General features: G+C 43.8%; 1 protein-coding gene across 2 annotated transcripts; it reads right to left on the bottom strand.

The window, feature by feature from the left end:
• Positions 1-263: 263 nt before the first annotated feature.
• On the bottom strand, positions 264-18,828 carry LOC147888055 (uncharacterized). 2 transcript variants are annotated; one of them, XM_087393690.1, is made up of 5 exons: positions 18,548-18,828; positions 18,284-18,407; positions 17,302-18,186; positions 8,904-9,102; positions 264-892 (listed from the first exon to the last, which is right to left on the bottom strand). In XM_087393690.1, the coding sequence occupies exons 1-5, from the start codon at positions 18,622-18,624 to the stop codon at positions 855-857; spliced, it is 1,323 nt and encodes a 440-aa protein (XP_087249816.1). In that variant the 5' UTR covers positions 18,625-18,828; the 3' UTR covers positions 264-854. The 2 variants fall into 2 exon arrangements, with proteins under 2 accessions (XP_087249816.1, XP_087249817.1); XM_087393691.1 differs by having other exon boundaries at positions 8,904-9,081.
• Between the last annotated feature and the right edge of the window lie 907 nt (positions 18,829-19,735).

Below are 19,735 nucleotides of genomic sequence, written 5' to 3'. Positions count from 1 at the left end.
GACTCAAAATACAAGATCTCAAGGGACGATGTTCAATCTCTACTGCTCTGATACAGTACACAGGCTGAATCACATACTATATCATGATTGACAAAACAGCAGCAGATAAAACGCATGGCTAAGTTCAGCACATCATAGACTCCTGGTTATCAAAGTAGCAGGACCATAAACATGAGGCTACAAGTCCAATCCTTGCAGGAACACGAACACGAACAGGAACCTCTCTCTCTCTCTCTCTCTCTCTCTCTCTCTCTCTGTCCATATATTTGAAAAAAAAGAGAAGGGAGGCTCATCCTTTCCCTTGTACAAATATTACATCTTTCTGCTTCTGCACTCTTCTGCACTGACCTGTTTCAGATCATTGTGAGCACACCATCCATGGATAAGTCGAGTGTCCATATCTCACATGTTCAAGAGAGACTATTTTTAACTGGCGTATTAGATTTAGAGATTATCAGGAGTAAGAACCCCTGCTCATTCACATGACTTATAATCCTTTCGTCTCATGGAACCTCAGGCATTTCATGGACGGTACCAAACCTTGTTTACTTCCCTAACCATTTAATCACATGCATTCATGAATACAAAGTCAGAAAATTGTAAGCCAATAGATCTCCTCATCTTTCGGAAGGAAACAAGTTTGTAGAGCACATGGCATCCCTGCAGGTTGGAATGCCCAAGCATGAGGGAACAAAACAATTGGCAATGCAGCGGAACTGAATTGACCAACAACTGCCTCAAATTTCACTGCTTGGATAAAAATTTTGTGGAAATCCAGCCTTCTGCTGCGACCAAATCCTGGGTGCGATACAGCTCTTAAGTGCATTGCACAACTACACGTTTTTGCATGTCTCCTAGAAAGCTGACACGGTCACATGGAAGGAAAGCAGCCCTGCCAACACATTTTTTCGTCAGTAAGCAAAGATACAGACAGCCAATCATTCAATCAAGCTCAGGCTTAAAAGCAAATCAATATCTCCAACATAATCACTAATTATCCCTCTTATCTTCAACTCTGCACGACAGCAGAAATACTTCCAGTTAACCCTTGCAACAAAATTAATAGTCCCACAAACAATCCAGCCTTCAAAACAATCCCAATTAAATCTCCACTTCATCTCACATGTAGGCCTTGAAACAACTAAAAGCCCTGCCAATGTATTTCCTGTTTCATAATATAAAAACATAATCTTACATACTTTGGGAAAGAATGACCCCAAGATACAGGGAAAAATAAAATTTGGAAACACAGACTCTGAAGCCACCAGCCAGGCAAGTTCCATGAGATGACCCTGCTTGTTTCCATCCCACACTAATGGACCAAGTTGCCGTGTGTGCAATAGTTCCCAAAAGATCCCTATCAACACTTGCCTACCTACTGACATACGAGATGTTGCAGTTAGAAAAGATTGCATCAGCCTTGGCGTCCAAGAACATCAGGGTTTCTTAAGACCCTTAGCATGAAGATCCAACAACATAAAGCTCGTTATTTATGCTATTCATGCTTTACATACTCACATGCATTGCAGAAATGAGGGGACACTTAGTGCTCTGGCATTGCAGAAAGCAGATGACACTTCGAACCACATCAACTGACGCACCAATTAACAGGTCAGCTGCAGCTAACCCAAGCAAATAAGACAATCATCTATCTACAAGCTACCTGCACACACCAACGACATAGAACATAAACACACGGACACACATGGTGTAGGCTAGCGCATCACCACCCAACCCTAGATCCTCACAAGGATCACCCCCAAGCTAGACATACCACGCAGCCCTATTTGAGTGCAGATGTCGTTAAAGAATCATAGGCCTGGACAGCCTCCATCCTGGAGACCCCACTGACCTAAGGCTCACACTTATATAGGCACAGAGTGTCCTAGGTATCGACTACCTAACTGGACCAAGGGTACGTCATGTCCTAACTGTCCATGGTTAGGTTACATGATCCTAAGTTAGCCTAACCTATGAAACAGTAGCCACATAATGTCCAGACGTGGACATTCCCCTTATTTAAGAAAGACGAGACATAAACTCTAGGAATCGACGCCAAAGAGAATCATACTTTCGCAGTACTATCCTCTTCTGAGCAATCTTTCCCCTTAACCTTCATCTCTAGAACAACCCTGTTCCTAAGTTGTCAGTCCTTATAATCATGGGGCACATAAGCGGTTAGATTCTTGAGTCATACAACTTTGTCCTCACAGACTAAATTCTCTCCTGCACACAACATCACTTTGAGCCTACTAACATGAAAGACTAGTATACCGAACACCATCAGAAAACGCAACCTGTAGGTCACTTTGTTGATCTTTTAGACACACAAAGAACTCATAATGGCATAAATGTATACAAACGCAGTCTTATAGACATCTTTTTCGTATATCCTTATCTGATGATAGCTTGTTCTCAAGATCTATGTGACACACTTGGCTCCACAAAGCCGATCGATGAGATCGTCAATCCTTGGTAAAGGATATTTGTTAGCATTCTTAGGAATTTCTAAAATTCTTAACCTCTACTTTTAGATGGCTGTTGGCTTTTCAGTTTTTAACTTGTGTGTGGCTCTTGGCTTTTCAGCTTTTAGCTTGTGTGTGCTTTTTACCCCCTTCCAACATGGCTATAAATCAATTCAGGGGCTCTGCTGCCCCTCCATGCTTGAGCTCTCCCTAGAACGATTGCCTTGGCTTCCTCCAACTACAAGTCTTCTAGTCACTTTAAGCTTTCCAATCACTCATCCAGGTCTCATGTGTTCGTTTGTGAGCAAGGTGCTAAAGCTGATAAGCCTGTTAACTGCTGAAGCCGTTGCCTGGAAAAAAATTTGCTATCCAGAAAGCCGTTTGCCAGAAAAGCTGCCAACCAATCGGGCTTTATGCCTGCCTATAAAAATAAAGCCAAAAAAAACCCAAAAAGTTAACTTTGCAAGTATCATTCGTAAAACCTTCAAAGAAAAATAACTCTAATTTACCTTTCAGTTTTAAATTATAGTTTTTTTTAATAAAGGCAATGGCTTTGCAGTTAGTGTGAGAGCATGCAAATAACTATAGAACCTTGGCAAAGCCTAATGGATCTTACAAGTCCTCAAAGCACCTTTAAAAAAAAAAACAAAACAAAACAATCGACAGTGTATAAAGACCCATAAAACCCAAAAGTTTGAGCCAAGTGCTTTTCGTGCATACATGCACCCTTGTTCTTGATGGTCAATCTGTTCAGACCCTTATAATCTACGCATAAACGCATAGAAGTGTCTTTCTTCTCGACTAGAAACATTAATGCACCCCAAGGTGACTTACTAAGTCGCACTTGACCTACCCGGGGCAGCCACATACGATGTGAAGCAATCAAGAGCCAAGCAATCGTGCACAGTTGTACTGTCTGGACATGTCTAGATGGCTAATTTTCTCTCTTAATAGAGTATTCAGATTATGTTCCCTGCAATGAAGGAGATAAGGGGACAGATTGGAGGAGGGAGAAATAGGAAGAGGGAGAACGAGAGAGAAGGGTGGAATGGGGGAAGAGGGAGAGGAAGAGAAAATTTGGGAGCGAAGGGAGAAGGAAAGAGAGAGATAGAGAGAGATTGGAGGAGAGAGTGTAGGCAGCATGTAGGAGGGAGGAGAAGGGAGTAGGAATTAAATGTCACAACAAAAGTGCATAGTAGGGGGTGGATAGGGACTTATATAGTCCCTCCACATTTTCCACCTAAAGCGCCTCGAACTTGGCTCCTTTTTCCCCTTCATTATAGCCAAGATTGCATCAGCTTTATGGTAAAGACAGCAAATGCACCTTCATGGCAGAAGAGGTGGAATATCTTGGCCACATTGTGAGCAAGGATGGATGCTGGCCACGGCCACAAAATCCCATTGGACTAAGAGGCTTTTTGGGTCTGGCTCTTTCTACAGGAGATTCATTAAGCATTTTGTCAAGAGGGCAGCCCCTCTCACTGACTTGTTGAAAAATGATGCTTTCAAATGGTCAGGAGAAGCACAACTCAGTTTTGAGGACCTCAAATAAGCCTTGAGTAATGCACCTGTATTTTTGTGCCCTCATTTTTCACGCCCTTTCATTGTAGAGATGGATGCAAGTGGCAAAGGACTAGGGGCTGTTCTGAGATAGCAACATGGAGTTATAGCTTTTGAGAGTAGAAAATTTTACAGCCAAGGAATTGGACTATCATATTTATGATTAGGAAATGCTGGCCATACTACATGCTTTCGAGAATTGGCACTACCTGTACGGTAGCAAGATTAAGGTTAAGACGGATCATAAGACACTCAAATACTTCCTTACGCAGCACAATTTATCCATGAAGCAAAAGAGGTGGGTTGGCTGCAGTCCAGTCTTACGATTTTGACATTGAGTACAGGAAGGGGAAAGAAAATGTGGTTGCCGATGCTTTGTCTAGAATGTGGGCTTGCAGTTTGTTTGCCATTTCCACCATCTATCAAGATTGGATTCATGGGATTCAAGAAGAGTATATGCAGGATTCGAAGGCAGCTCCCATATTTCTGGAGTTACTCCTAGCCTTCAAACCAAGGGCATACTGCTGTGAATATCTCCTGCCAAAAGTGACCCATAAATTTTGCATCTGTGTCACTGACAATTTCCTGAGGAAAACCATAATGCTTAAAGACATGCTCAATGAACTGCCAAGCAACTTGTGATGCTGAATACCGGGTCTTAGTGGGTATAAAATGGGCCTGTTCTGTCATTCTATCCACCACAACAAAAATGTTGTTCCATCCCTTCTTTGTAGAAGGCAATTCTGTGATGAAATCCATTGCTATGTGCGTCCATTTGCCCTCTTGAATGGGTAATGGCTGTAGCAGACCTGCGGGTAATTTGCTGTCCACTTATTCTGTTGGCAAGGCAAGCATTCAGCCACGTATTTAACCACATCTCTCCACATGCCATCCCAAATGAAGCTCTGTCTGATTCTTTCATATGTCTTAGTGACACCAGCATGTCTTGCTGTAGGAGATGAGTGCATTTCCTGCAAAACCAGCCGTTTATACTTTGAATCTGGCACAAGATAAATTCTGTCCTTGCGGTACAACAGTCCATTATGAAGCTTAAATTCAGTGGGTACTTTACTCACACCTAGCACTGCTTACCATGATTTTTCATTTCCAGCACTAGGCTTAGTTCCTAGCTTGGCATCTGATGGCCTGTATGGCCTGGCATAGGGCATTTTACTCCTGAAACAGTAGGAAACCTTGGAAAGGGCGCTGCTTTTTTTTTTTTCATGCCACTCAGTCACCTTAGGCTTCTTCTCAGCCTCATTTGCATTCCCATATGCGCTGCCCGCTGTCATCTTATACTTGCTGGCATATTTGTGCTCAAATGCCTCTGCCAATTGGGCTGCACGCTCAATTGTTTGAGGGTTATGTACCTTCACTCAATCCCTCGATGAAACACAGTAACTTCCCTCTCTTAGATACATCCTATACAAACAAGGAAAGTCTCCAAAAACTCTGCAAGTACTCTTGGACAGTCTGCGATAATCCATAGAATTCAGCCAGATATTGCTCCAATATGAGCCGGGATACAAATGTGGTGATCATCAACTCCTTGAACTCTTTCATGTGGCTTGCCTTTGAGGCGAGTCCCTCATGTAACACCACCAAGTATGTGCATAGTCCTGCATGTGCATACCTGCAAAGATTATGCGGAAATAATCTTCCAACTTCGTAAGCCACTCCTCCAGCTCATTGGGTGTGCGAGTGTCCCCATTGAGCTTATGCATTGTGAGTTTTTCCTGGATATAATTGGCTGCATAATTCTTGTGTGTAAAACCTCCAAAAGAGCGGGCATCATCACACTTGAGGTTCACATAATCGGAGAAGGACATCTCAAGTTTGATTAGAATGCTCTACAAGAAGCACTTCCAACCTAAGTTTCACTCTCTGAATTAAGAGCTCAGGAAATCCTAGCTCCAGCATCTCTCCGAAATGATGGCATACCAAAGGGCTGAGAAGAGGACTAACCTCTCTCCTAGGGGTGTGGGCTTCCATATAAACCCAAGCCAGCTCCAGGCATACTCGTTGGTGCAGTGAAACGAGCACTAACCGGATGCACACCAACGGATAGGCTCAAAAGAGAGGGCTCAGCCTGCATAGATGCAGAAAGCTGTGAGCCAAAAGATGGCCTGACATCCTGCAAGAAGGTGCTCTGTGGGACAGAAAATTCATCATCTAAGTCTACATCATCCCCATGTTGGGGTACATACAATGGTCCAGAAGACTGATGCTCATAGGCGCAGCAGGCATCGGTCATAAAACCCCTGCATGGAGCAAACAAAACATCTCGACTAGTGGTCCGCTTGCTGGGATGCGGGCTGCTTGCCCTTGTCTTGCATAGCCTGGCCAATCTGCTGCTCGAGCTATTGTCCCATCTGGGCAAGAGTTGTATCCTATATAGCCATTGCTGAGGTAAGCTACTGGCTAAACTCTTGTCCCATCTCGCACATGGCACCCTGGAGCATAGAAGCAAGGGTATCCAAAAACTGTGACTGCGCTGCCAGCGCTTCACGGGATGTAGGAGAGAGGCTGAGTTGCACGAATCTCCGTAGCACCAGCAGATGCACCCACTGTGGAAGGCAATTGCTCATGTTGAGCAGCTTCATCACTATCATGCAATGTATCCTGTGGGGCACGCTTGGGTGGCATGGTGGCTGTCTGGGAGGGAGAAGCTCGAATGCAGGGAAGGATGAAGTGTTATGAGCACGTATAGTGTGTAGAACCACAAGAGAAGGCCGATAGAGAAGCTCGGAAGAAGGATCGATGAAGAGGCTTCAAAACGGAGCCAAAATGGCTCCAAACGGGCTATGAAAGGCCCCTAAGAAGAGGCTGAAAAGTGAACACTTTTTTTTCTTTTTCTTTTTCTTTTTTTTTGGGGGGGGATGGGGGTTCCCTAAGTCACCTAAGACACTTAGGACTCCTAACCTAAAGACTGGTAAGACAGTTAGGACACAAACTTAATCTAACACAACCTAACCTACTAATTGAACCCTAGTTAGGTTAACATAACTGACCGACTAACCCAACTAGTTAACTTGACCTAACTCGACCAACCTAACTAAACCTAACCAAACTAACCCCACCCAAACCAAGTAACTAACTGACCACCCTAACCCTGGCTAACTGAACCTTAGGAAATACTAAGGTTTTTGTGGTTGCAGGCGTGATGGGCGACGGCGATGCGGTGAGAGGGCGGAGAGAATCAACGAGGGCGACAGAGAATGGTGGGGAGAACAACTGATGGAGGAAGAGGCGAAGGCAACGTGGCCATGGCAATGCGAACGGGCGGTGGCAGGCCTAACGACTTGATAGCCATGGCAAGGAGTAGCGTTGTAGCATAGCATTGGGAGTAGCATTGTAGCCCAGTATGGAAACCGGTTCCGTCAATGAGACTGGAAGGGAGCTGGTCGGTTCGAGCGATGGGACTAGGAGTTGGTCGACGAGCAAAGTTTGCCGTACGGGCAATACCATAGTGGGTACTCAAGGTTTGACGCTGGACAACAATGCGTTGCAGCCCGTTATCCTCATGGTTGATTTCAGGGTTTGGCGTTGGACAGCAGTGCGTTGCAGCCTGCTATCCTCATAGTTGATTTTGATGCTGGTCGTCAATGCTCCATCTTGCAGTTGGTCCAAGTTATCTTTGCTTGACGCTGAACTACTTCTACTTCCATGGAGTCCGGTAGGCATTGAGAATGAGAAGCACAAGGCACAAGGCCCTAGGAAGGAGCTTTGATACTAATGCAATGAAGGAGACAAGGGGGCAGATTGGAGGAGGGAGAAATAGGAAGAGGAAGAAGGAGAGAGAAGGGTGGAATGGGGGAAGAGGGAGAGGAAGAGAGAGGTTGGGAGAGAAGGGAGAAGGAAAGAGAGAGAGAGAGAGAGAGAGAGATTGGGACAGAGAGTGTAGGTAGCCCGTAGGAGGGAGGAGAAGGGAGTAGATAGGAATTAGATGTCACATCAAAAGTGCAAAGTACATAGTCCCTCCACATTTTCCACCTAAAGGGCCTCTACCTTGGCCCTTTTTTCCCCTTCATTACATCCCGCCCCCCGGGCACAGCCTACCCAACACACCCCCAAGCGGAAAAAGAAAGGGGACAAACTATGGAGCTGGGGACCTGCTACAGCAGCTGGACAGCAGGAGCAAAAACAGTTGTAATACCAAACAAGGCACCCCAAGTGTAGAAACTGTCAGGATAACGTGGGAAAATAGATGTATCGTAAAAGATGAGCCATACAATGATCTGAAATTCCGAGATTTTTGTCGTTTGAAAAGTTGTCAGCACTGATCTTTGTGAGGGTCGGTCATCTCTCCAGCCACTTTTTTCCATCTCAACTCTATTCCTCCTCCAAACCTCTTGGTGTCACTACCGCTGTTGTTCAAACTACCTATGCCTTCTCCTAAAGTTTTAATCACAGCTTGGGCTACCCTTGTATATAGTTGTCTACGCTCGCAAGCCACTCCCTTTTATGTCAAGAGCTCATTCATTGAGTAGCCCTTAACAATGATTTCTTTTGTTAACATATTATGCCCTGCTTGGTGCCAAGGCAACTAGGTGACGTACATCAAGTAACAAAGATCGGAAAAGAACCAATTAGTAACAAAAGCAAGGCTTACTGAATGATCAAGTGTAAAAATCTCAGAGACATCAAAATGTTTCCAACTGTCACAACGTTTACAATCCACAAGTCTGGCCCTTCACGTACGTCAATTCAAATAGCCTTATGCACCATGCCTTTGCACAATTAGAAATTATCAAAAGCACAGATCAAAGTTCAAGAACTTGCACCAGATGAAAACAAAAAGCCTCTGACCAAGACCATCCAATTGACGCAAGATATTTGCGTCCACCTTTCAGATGCATGTGGAGCAAGAGTCCTCACCTATAAGCCCTAGTGCCACAAGAATAGCAGAAGCTATTTGTACAGGCCGGGTGGAAGAAAGAGTGTACTGCGGACACTGCAACATTTGTACTGCCTCACCCCAAACCTGATGCAGCTTGCCATCAGGCTTCACAGTACCACCCGAAGCATATCTGCCCAGGCAGTTGGAGTTAGCTCCCTGCCAAATATCGCCAAATCCCTGTCAGCATAGAAACCAATTAAATAACTTTGTCATTATAAAAGCAGCAGTCTAGGAATGCAAATCTGCCATCAATTTGTGAAATTTAGAAATCACAACTCCAAAGCCTTAAAACCTGTGCCTAAACTTTTGGGCAAAGCATTGCTAGTATTCCACTTCTAAGCTCTGCTTGTGACAAATTGTATTGTTCTATGTAGAAAACATACCCCATAGTGCAACACTAAAACCAGCTATATGTGCTTCGTATCAAGCCAGTATTACACAGAATAAAGCTCTAAGCATCTGCTTTTAAATAACCATGCAAACATTTCAAACTAACGAAAAAACCTGCAATACTTTATCACTCACAGAGTTCACAAACCAGAAAGTAACAAGACTTTGACTTAAGTATGAAAAGGAGGAATTGTAAGCACTCATTATGACCAGCTCAAAATTCTGATCAAGCTAATAAGCTATGTCGTAGTCCTTTGACCTGCAGCTTTAGACATATCACTGAATGAGTACCATGGAGATTCCAGTCTGCGGATAAGCAAAGCCTGTCATTCTCATATTGCATGGTAAATAATCACTGATTAAATGGAGTCGATGGACTCTAGACTCCACTGATGTGGAATCCACCTCATGCACCAACTTCCAGCATCCCACCACCTATGGTGAGTGGTTGAGCACTATATCAAGTGTCAAATGTGGCTACCCCAGATGTCTAAGGTGCCACCACCATAGTAAAGATGGTGTAAATGCACATGGTGATCAGCCATGGCAAGATATATCTCTGAAACTGAAGATGAACAATTGACTAGATTCATGTCAGAAAACAAAGGCTACCTTGTTACAAACCTATATATTCTAACATGGTATCAGAACGCCAAAATGGGCAATACTCCTACACAAGAAAGCCATACTCTGCTGCGTGCCATCACGAGCTTCAATGGTAGATTTCGGATAGAGGAGCTAGAACAACTTCCGCAACAAGAAGAATGTGAGGTATTTCTATGTGATTTCATTTCTAATAGTTTATTTGTCATGTTATTGAAAAGGAGTTCAAGTTCTAATAAAAAGCATGAAGTTTCCCTTATTTCATTATTAGGTGAATTTAAAGATGTTTTTCTGAGTGATTTGCCTAATAGTCTGCCTCTAGAGAGAGATGTAGACATAGTAAAGAAGTAGTTAATGGATCTACCCCTATTCATAAGGGCCCTTATAGGCTTAGTATAATTAAGGAAGAGGGGGTTGAAAAACAATTGATTGAATATCTTAGAAAATGCCAAGTTCAACTTAGTAATTCTCCATCAATCCCGCTGGTAAAGAAAAAGAATAGGACTATGCCCCTCTTCATGAGCAAGGTATTTTACTAAAATTGACCTGAGTTCAAGATTTCATCAAGTCCAATTAAGGAGACAAGATGTGCCCAAGACAGCTTTAACACCTTGGAATGGGCATTACAAGTTCAAAGTAATGCCATTTGGTTTAACCAATGCTCAAGCTATCGTGCTACATTCACGACACTTTGAAAAGTATTTTTGTGAGAATTTACAATAGCGTTTTTAGAGGATATCCTAATTTTTAGTTAACTAAAAGGAAACATCTTCAACACTTGAGGCAAGTGTTCTAGCTGCCGAGTGAAACCGGCCTTTAGGAAATTAAAGGGCGGTGAACATAGTTACTAGGGAACGTGCACGCCAACGGAACGCCACCCCCCTAGGGAATGGGAACGCCAAAATCCTAGGGGACAGGAACGGGAAGGGAACGCCACATCACCATACTCATTAAAAAATGCACTATCTACACAATTGCTGTTGGATGAAATTTGGAGTCAGAATGTCAAGACACAAACAAAATCCTGATGATAGATGAATCAAGACTCCGAATTTGGAGTGAGAAACATAGGACATAAACAAAATCCTAATGATAGACAAGACTTAGGTTGGGGAATGGCATAGGGAACGTTCCCTAGACGTTCCATAGGTGTTCTCCAGCGTTCCGTAGCCGTTACAGAAGTCTGACGTTCCATAGGCGTTCCATAACCATTTCTGAAGGGAACGCCATTTCAGCGTTCCACAACTACAGAACGGGGTTCCCTGGCAACTATGGCGGTGAACCTCTGCTAAACTGTCAAATGCCTCAAATACAACCACAATGCATCATACCAAACACTTCCTTTACTTAAATTCACTTAGAAATAAACTGAAAAACAACTGTGTGGAGGCTAGAATGCCCCTGCTCAATGAAAATAGTACACAAGACACCCACTAGCCGCAATGCCTTGGCGTCCCTTTTGGTATTTATTTAATTCTTTTGAATGGAACAAAGGGCTCACCCCTGCACTACTCCTCTTGCAATTCCTCTGACTATCTTCTGGGCATCTATTCCATAGTGCACCGCTAAGATCCAACTAGCAAGGCAATCTTAGGCATTCACTTCTAACTTGACCCAACTGAAGGCATCAAAGCATCCAAACCAATCGCAAACTGTGCTCAAAGTAACCTCAAGGCTTTCACATGCATCAACATTGTCCTCTGGCCTTTCCCCAGACACACCCTTGCTTCTGAGTGCTTGCTTGAGCCTCTAGGAACCAAAAAGGACTCCAAACACAAGAAAAGCATTGCAAATAACTTCAAATCAAGAAAAGGCAAACAAATGGACGACAAAAACCAAATACCCACTGTCTGTGGTGGCAAAAGGGCGAGCTCTGTCCTCGCGCCTATTCCTTGTCCAAGCTCCAATAGGGTCCAAGAGTCTTTCAGCTTCCAGAACAAGAGAGAAAAGAACAAATAGAGAGCAAGGAGAAGGCAAGAAAGGGATGTAGAGGTTTGGGCAACAAATCTACCCCGAAATGCACCCAGAATGTCTATCCTGGAGATCCGTACCTCAGCTGCAAATACCTCGAAAACAGCACCCAAACATCCATTCAGCAGCCTCGAAAAGCGTGCCTTAGGTCCGTACAAGTCAATACGACTGTACGGCATGTCTTAAATGTGCCGTACAAGCTGTACAAACTACCTTGGGAAGCGTGCAGCAGCCTAGAGCATGGGATAGCCAGCTTGCAACTTGAAATGTGTGCCAACAGGAAGGAAAACAACTTGAATTTGTCAAAATCAGCAACACGTGAGTATAAGCCAATGCCAGCTTCCTATGTAGATTGGGAATGGTCTACGAGAGTGAGGGAAAGAGATGGTAGGTGGTGGAAGCACATGCATGCACATGCATGACAAATGGCCCTTCATAAAGTCCTAACCCACCTAACCAAGGACAACATTGGTTGTCCTTGGGCCCAACTTAAAAACCTCTCTTTAATGCCTTTGCCTTGCCCCTAGGACCTAGTGGTTACACCTAGAATTTGCCCCTAGGAACTTCTGGGAAGTTTGCACTTCCTCTAGCCAATCCATCAAGGCCAAACTATTACTTGACTTAAGTCACGGTTAACCCTGGGTTGAGTTACATTAGACTTTTCACGTCCCCGTGACACTGAGAGAACACTCTCTTTAGCAAAGAAATCTAAGTATGAATTCTTTGCAAAAAAGTAAAATATTTGGGACATTAAATCCCAAGGTGTAATGAGTATGTTGATAAAGTTAGGGCCATTCTAGAATGGCCACATCCCACTAATTTAGAGAACAAGATGGAATGCATATGGATCCTAATAAAAGTTAGGGCCATCCTAGAATGGCCACATCCCACTAATTTGGAGAAATTGCTAATATTACTAGGTTTGTTACAATTCTATCATCGATTCATTAAAGATTATGTAAAAATAATTATGCGGATGAAAATTCAACTTAAAAAAGGGAAAAACCTTCCCTAGAAAAAGATTTGAAAAGCTTAAAGTGGCTATAGCTTCAACTTTAGTTTGAAAGTAGTGGATCACAATTTCCATTCCTAAAGAGACAGATGCTGGTAACTTTGCAATAGGTGCGGTGCTTTTACAAAGTGGTCAACCAGTTTCTTTAGTGAGTAAAAAGCTAGACTGCGCATAGCTCTATCCACTTTAAGTTTTGAAAGCTTAAAGTGGCTATAGCTTCAACTACAGTGTTGAAAGTGGTGGATCACAATGATCCATTCATAGTTGAGCCAAATGCTCATAACTTTGCAATAGGTGCGGTGCTTCTACAAAGCAGTCGACCAATTGCTTTAGAGAGTTAAAATGAGAAGGAATTATACATGGTATTCTAAGCTTTGCAAAAGTAAAGACATTATTTATATGGTGCCATATTCTTCTCATCAAAGCCTAAGGGAAGGAAAGCTTGAGGGGCTGTGTTGATGCAAAATTTTGATTTTTAATTAAGATATCGGAAAGGGAAACTAGTAACGCTATTTGTGAAGGATGTCTATAAATTATATGGGCTACCAACCCTTTTTATTAAGTGACCGGGATAGCAAGTTTAGCTCTTGGTTGAAATCCATGCATTGCCATAAACGGACTAAACCTGTTGCTGATTTGTCTCGCACTAAATTGCAATGGGGCTTGAAACGGAAGAGGTTCGAGCAGCTAAAGATTTTCTCAAAGATATGGATCAGAGTCCTTAGGATAGCTAAAGATCGCATTAAAAAGGCTCAAGGTAAAGCAAGAAATTATGCAGATCCACATTATGAAAGATGGAATTCACAAAGTCCATCTTAAGCTATGCCAGAATCTATGCAGATCCACATTATGAAAGATGGAATTCACAAAGTCCATCTTAAGCTATGCCAGAATCTCCGAAACTATGAAAAAGATGAATGTCCAAAGTTATCTCCTAAATATTGTCGACCATTCCTAATACTTAAGAGAATTGGAAAACTTGCTTACAAACTAGAGTATATCCACTTTTTCATACTAGTAGTCTTTGAAAAAAACTGGTTATAACTTATGATGATCATGTAGGGGAGGACATACAAGTTGAACTAATCTTATCGATAATCACAACTCAAAAAAAGTTTGATAGACAAGAAAAAGAAAACAAGACACACAATATATCAAGAATGTATGGTTAAATGGAACAATAGACCAAAAGAGAGGGAAAAGCTTGGTTTTCAAGAATGTAAACATATCTTAAGGGTAAGGATGTAATGAAAGAGGTAAAATGGGCGAAATTAGTGATAGCCCCAGGAGCAAATAAGGAGGTTAGAGAAGTCACAAGTGGGGACATTTAAAAGTAACTATATAAGTTCCTCCCGCCTCACTCTTGTAGCCACGTTTTTATATGACGTCTACTCTCTCTTTCTCTCTCTCTCTCCACTACCACAGCTCGTTGTATCAGGTTTTTCAGTCTCATAGACCCTTTCTTTCTTTCTTTCTCATGTCCCCCTTTTCTCTCTTCCCTCTCTCTCTCTCTCTCTCTCTCTCTCTCTCTCATGTCTCCCTTTCCTCCCTCTCTCTTCTTTCCCATTTCTCCCTTTCTCGTATCCCTTCTGCTAAATCCGTCTCCTCCAAATCTGCCTCGTCCTCTTATAGCCAGACAAACAGCCATTTGCAGCAAAGACAAATTATGTACCAGAAAAGTCAGATATTAAGAAGAGTACTAGAGCCATCATGGGCAGCAAGAAGAGGGCTGATTTCATGCTTCAAACGGGGTGAGACGTGGACTCCTGAACACAAGGAAGATTGCAAGATGAGAAATGCAGGAGAACCACGCTAACCATGATTGTGGAGTTATCACATGATGAGCAGAAGCTTGTGGATGGCCCTAAGATTTGATGTGACTAACGAGGAGTCGAATGATGCTGACAATGCATATCAAACCCCTCTGATAGGGGGGGGGCAGATATTCCTCCCTTTGACCCAGGTGGTACTACACGACTTGAAGTGTATGCTCGACATGTGGGATCAATGCTGGCAAGAGAATTACCTTTCAGCCCAATGATGGTTCCCCATGTCAGTTTTCTACAATTGCACACGTTAGCACATGGAATGATGCTGAGGGTGATACTCCAATAGATTCAATCTCTCTTGATGCATCAATGGTGGATGCTAAAAGTGCAGAGACACTCAGATTGAAAGGGCACATTGGGCTAGGACTGTTCAAATGTCATTGGATAGCATGAGTACCCATAGCTTTATCAACACTAAGACCCTGGGCTTGCAGCCACAGATATTGATCATGGATTGAGAGTTGAGGTTGCCGACACACAACACATGCTTAGCAGGCTACGTTACCAGGATGCACAGATCTGACTCTCACATAATCTTACTTTTGCATGAGATCTCTTTGCCTTAGACATAGGGCCCCATTGAGAGTTGTCATTAGATGAAATCTATTGGAATATTCAGTGTTTATTTGAATACAAAGACTCTGCTTCGCACACAAAGGCAGGAAAACGCAGCTCATTTCAGCAAGGCAGCTAGTTCAAGAAGAGAGCACTTTATATGCATTACACATGACAACATCTGGCAAGGAGTTCCTTGAGTGAAGAATGTTGATATGCAGCAATTGCTCTCAGATTTGGTGACATATTTGCTGATATGCCACAGCAGTTGCCTCCAAAGAGAGACGTCGATCAAGCTATCGTCTTAAGCTGGGTAGGCAAGCCCATCACAAGGCTCCATATCATCTCTCTAAGATGGAACGGAGGGACATGGGAACATCAGGTACAGGACTCAAGAAGAACTTCACTTTTCACAACACTTCTCCCTTTGCATGCCAGTGCTTCGCGTGAAAAAGAAAGATGGATCATATCGCATTTCAGAGAACTCAAAAAGGCCACTGTTAAAAACAAATTTCCAATCCCCCAGGGTTGATGACTTGGCTGGATGAAAGAGGGTGATGAGCAGAAGATGGCCTTCCTCACTGAGAGGCTTTATGAGTTCAACGTGATGCCTTTCGGATTAAAAATGCAGCAGATACCTTTCAGGCACTAATGAGCAAGATATTGTAGCCATTTCTTTTCTGTTACGTGTTTATTTTTTTAATTACAGCAAAAACAAACAGGAACATATTCAGCATGTCCACCAAGTGCTGGAAATCTTGAGGCTCCATCCGCTCTATGCTAAGGCCCACAAATGCACGTTTATACCAGAATACCTCAGGCACATTGTGGGCAGGAATGGAATTGGAGTGGAGGCCTCAAAAGTGAGGTGTGGGGGAGCGGCTGCAGCCACGCAATCCCACTTAGTTGAGAGGATTTATGGTCAACCTGAGAGGGTGAACAAATGGGTGGGGGAATACCTGAGGCACTTTTGCCATGACACTCGCAAGCCTTGGGATCAATGGCTTGGACTTGCAGAACTTTGTTACAACAGTGCCAAGCATTTATCTATTGGGATGAATCCATTCAAAGCAGTGGGGATGCCTTCCACAATTTCAGACTTGGCTGTGAAAAATCAGCAGGCTTGGGATGATTTGCAAACTATGGAAGTTCTTCTACAACTTGCTAAAAAGGACATGCCTGAGGCCCAAGCCAAGCAAAAAAAAAGAAGTGGATGAGCGGGGCACAATTAGAGTTACCACCTTCGTCCAACATCCATGATGTTTTTCATGTCTACTGCTGAAACCACACCTGAGTGGAAGAACTTTGAACTAAAGGGAATCACACAACTACATCCAACTTCACATGACTACAGAACATACAGATAAGGAGCAATGAGCAGTTATAAAGAACTGCCAAAAAAGACTGTGTATGTTGCACCACAAAATGTCAAAACCTTAAATGTGCTCCGACAAATGTACCGAACACCTGCAGCAGTCCAGCTGCCTTCGATGCTCAATGGGATGCCAATGTCCACATGGCAGCCCAGACGTTGGGCCATATGCATGTTGATCTACCCATGTGGCACCAGTACCTTGTACACACGACAGCCTCTCAGCTGCTACTGCAGACATGTGAACTGCTGCTCCGGTTCCTGCTTACCCATGGCCTGCCTGCATGACAGCCATCAGTGTGGCTGCTTTTGCTGTGCCTCCATGGTTCTGGCAACCCTAGAGCCACATCATCAGGAAAGGATGCACATAAGCACATGCACGCCCGCATGCATGTGTATGCATCATACATCAACCCTCAGTTTTGTGTTAAGATCTGAAGATGAATGGCAGACTCAGTCTTAAACGACGATGGACCAAGAGAAAAGCTGTACCTAAAATTAGTCTAGTTTCACATCGTTTAATGGAGTGCCTCACTATTCAATTTTGGTTCCAAAAGCCAAAGGAAGTAATCTCTTACATGAAGCCTAGTCATTTAGTCCAACATCATTACACTTAGCCACCAGATTATTAGGATCCAATTTACCTTTTCAATATCGCCAGCTCTTCGCATCAGTTTGTAGTAACAAGACATCCCAGTTCGATCTCTAGAATTCGCATCTCCATCTTTCCACCGCTTGAAACCACTTTTCGAGATCTTAAGCTGGAGGGCATGCTGCTTCTTTCTAAAGAGAGACCACAAATTCAACCCACTAGAGCCGCTTTCCAATTGCACTCGTTCATTCATCTTCGCATTACGGAGGACTTGCCCACTTTTCCATGAATTCAGACCACTGCCTACACTGACGCTCCTACGTTGCCCGTTCACTCTCTCTGTATGATCCCCACCCCTGTCACCATCATGCATGTTCCGATCCCCGTGCATACGCCCAGAAGCGGGATCAGAAATAGCTTGATCACTCTGTTCACTCCTTATTTCAGGAAAATCGGTGGCTGTCTTCCCACGGACAGATAGTCGATCTACGCAGACATTGTCTAAGCCGCTGACCTCACGTGGTCCATCTGGCCTAATGGATTCGGCATTTAACAAAGTTGTTTCAGAGCTAGATGCTGACACGGAAGAGTTGTGCGACATCCCACTCTTACTTCCCATTGATCCGGACGAGCTGCTTGGATCTTCTTCGTCTGCTTTCTGATCAATGGAAAAGCCCATCAACGTGCCTCTAGTAGCATGGCTTCCAAATAATCGTGAGCCGGACAGAAACTGTGCAAGATCGTCTTTGTCTTCTTGGTCTAACTTCACTAGAGGAAGAGATTTCAAATCTTCCGAATCCAACAATGCTTTCTCAATAGAACTGATATTGTTCCGGATGGCTTCAACAAATTGTTTATGTCTTTCGGGTGCATCTTCCCCGACATAACGTGGATCATGCGCAGCCGATCCAGACACGGCTCTCTCGAATTCTTCCAGCTTTCGAAGGCGTAACAAAAAAAAAAAGTTGTCAGAAATGCAACAGCTACAGAATACACAATATCAAGTCAAATGCTTGATAGAAATGCTCGCTAACCTGCCATTTAGCGGTGCCAAGTGCCGTGCTAAGCTCTCGCCTACGAAATTCAAGAGTACTACCGTCTTCCGGAGTTTCCATAAGGCCTTTTGTATGTATCCAAGTCCGGTATGCCGATTCCAGTCTGAGCGCAAACGAACGAGTCGCTTAAAAGGACGACTTAACAGAAACAGGAATCAGCCAGGAACAAAGAACAGGCAAAGAACATCGCGAGATGAAGTTCCAACCTGCAGTGTAAGAGAAATCAGGAGATACATGACTAACCTATCAGAAGAATCCTGGACCTCCTCGGCTGCGGAGAAGAAAGGATCCACCTCCCATCTGCAGAAGTTCCTGGTCATGGCGGTATTATTCGAAGCAGAGCATGAAATTGGAGAGCAGAAAGGAAGGCGGAGGCTCCGTGAAGGGCGTAGAAGGGAAAAACTTGAGAGGTAAGGAGGAGGGGGGCGGCTAAATGAAGAAAAACTTGAAGGAGGGCAGCTATGGCGGAGAAGCTCAAGCTGTAAAAAGCTCAAGCTTCTCTGCAGCTGTTGACAGAGAGTCTGATGAGTAAGAGGACTCTTTAACCCAAGTTGGCTCAACCTCCGCAGTTAACCCTTCTCCTAGTTTCACTTCACCACGGTCAAGTCTCACCTCGGATTTTGGGACACCCTACCCAACGCACCGTGGGTGCAAGGCGAAGGTGCAATTAGAGCAGTGGACACACGGCATGAAGCAGAGCAGATCAAATGGATCTGAGCTGAGCTGCGCTGCTCTACTGAATGTGGACAGGTGGCACGAGCAGAACAGAACGAGCAGAACAGAACAGAGCACAGGAGGATGATATGTGCTGACTCGTGTGAGCACAAACTGGTGGGCCAAGGCCTCCAGGGATCATATGGCCACCGAAGCCCAAAGCGGCATCATTTACTCCCCACATGTGAACCGGGGCAAGTGGCCAGACCACCACTCGGATGCACACACCCAGGCGGCGTGAGAATAGGCTCTATGTTTATGGGGTTATCGTCCTTGCTCTGGGCAAAAGGATACTCACCAGTCGAGTGCTTTCCTTGTATGCTGGTGGACCACCGATCATGGCTTTTTGCTATCATCTAACTGTGCTTTTCCATCACTTCATAGGACAATCCTTCATCCGTTAGTTGCCTACTGAGTTATCCTCGATCTTTCAATAAGACTAGTCTTACCCATTTTCCTAAATTGGCTACCTCTCTTCCAAAGTCTTCTCACAATCATGGTCTAACTTAACAACATGCTTTGCCTATGGCCTTTAGAATCTATCGAAAATAGTCTTTGCAAAGTAGTCATAGCTTAGGTTCGCTGCGACCCTCTTATAAATAGCTGACCTTTTGATACCGCTATGGCTTGGTGGAAAACCACCCTTAGACTTACCCATCTCCTACCATCTAAACCTTCCACAATGCATCAAAGGCAAGATTGTAGGTGAGCGACATG

Source organism: Dipteris shenzhenensis, chromosome 22, assembly GCF_047967505.1.
Source record: "Dipteris shenzhenensis isolate YYH24624 ecotype China chromosome 22, Dip_SZ_1.0, whole genome shotgun sequence".
NCBI classification, from domain to species: domain Eukaryota; kingdom Viridiplantae; phylum Streptophyta; class Polypodiopsida; order Gleicheniales; family Dipteridaceae; genus Dipteris; species Dipteris shenzhenensis.
This window is presented reverse-complemented; position numbering and strand designations above follow the sequence as displayed.

Coding starts and splice junctions, on each gene's coding strand:
- LOC147888055 (XM_087393690.1), bottom strand. CDS start 18,624: ATGACCAGGAACTTCTGCAGATGGGAGGTGGATCCTTTCTTCTCCGCA. Junction 18,408..18,547: donor GTCCAGGATTCTTCTGATAG/GTTAGTCATGTA, acceptor GTTTGCGCTCAG/ACTGGAATCGGCATACCGGA. Junction 893..8,903: donor TGTGGCACTAGGGCTTATAG/GTGAGGACTCTT, acceptor ATGTGTTGGCAG/GGCTGCTTTCCTTCCATGTG.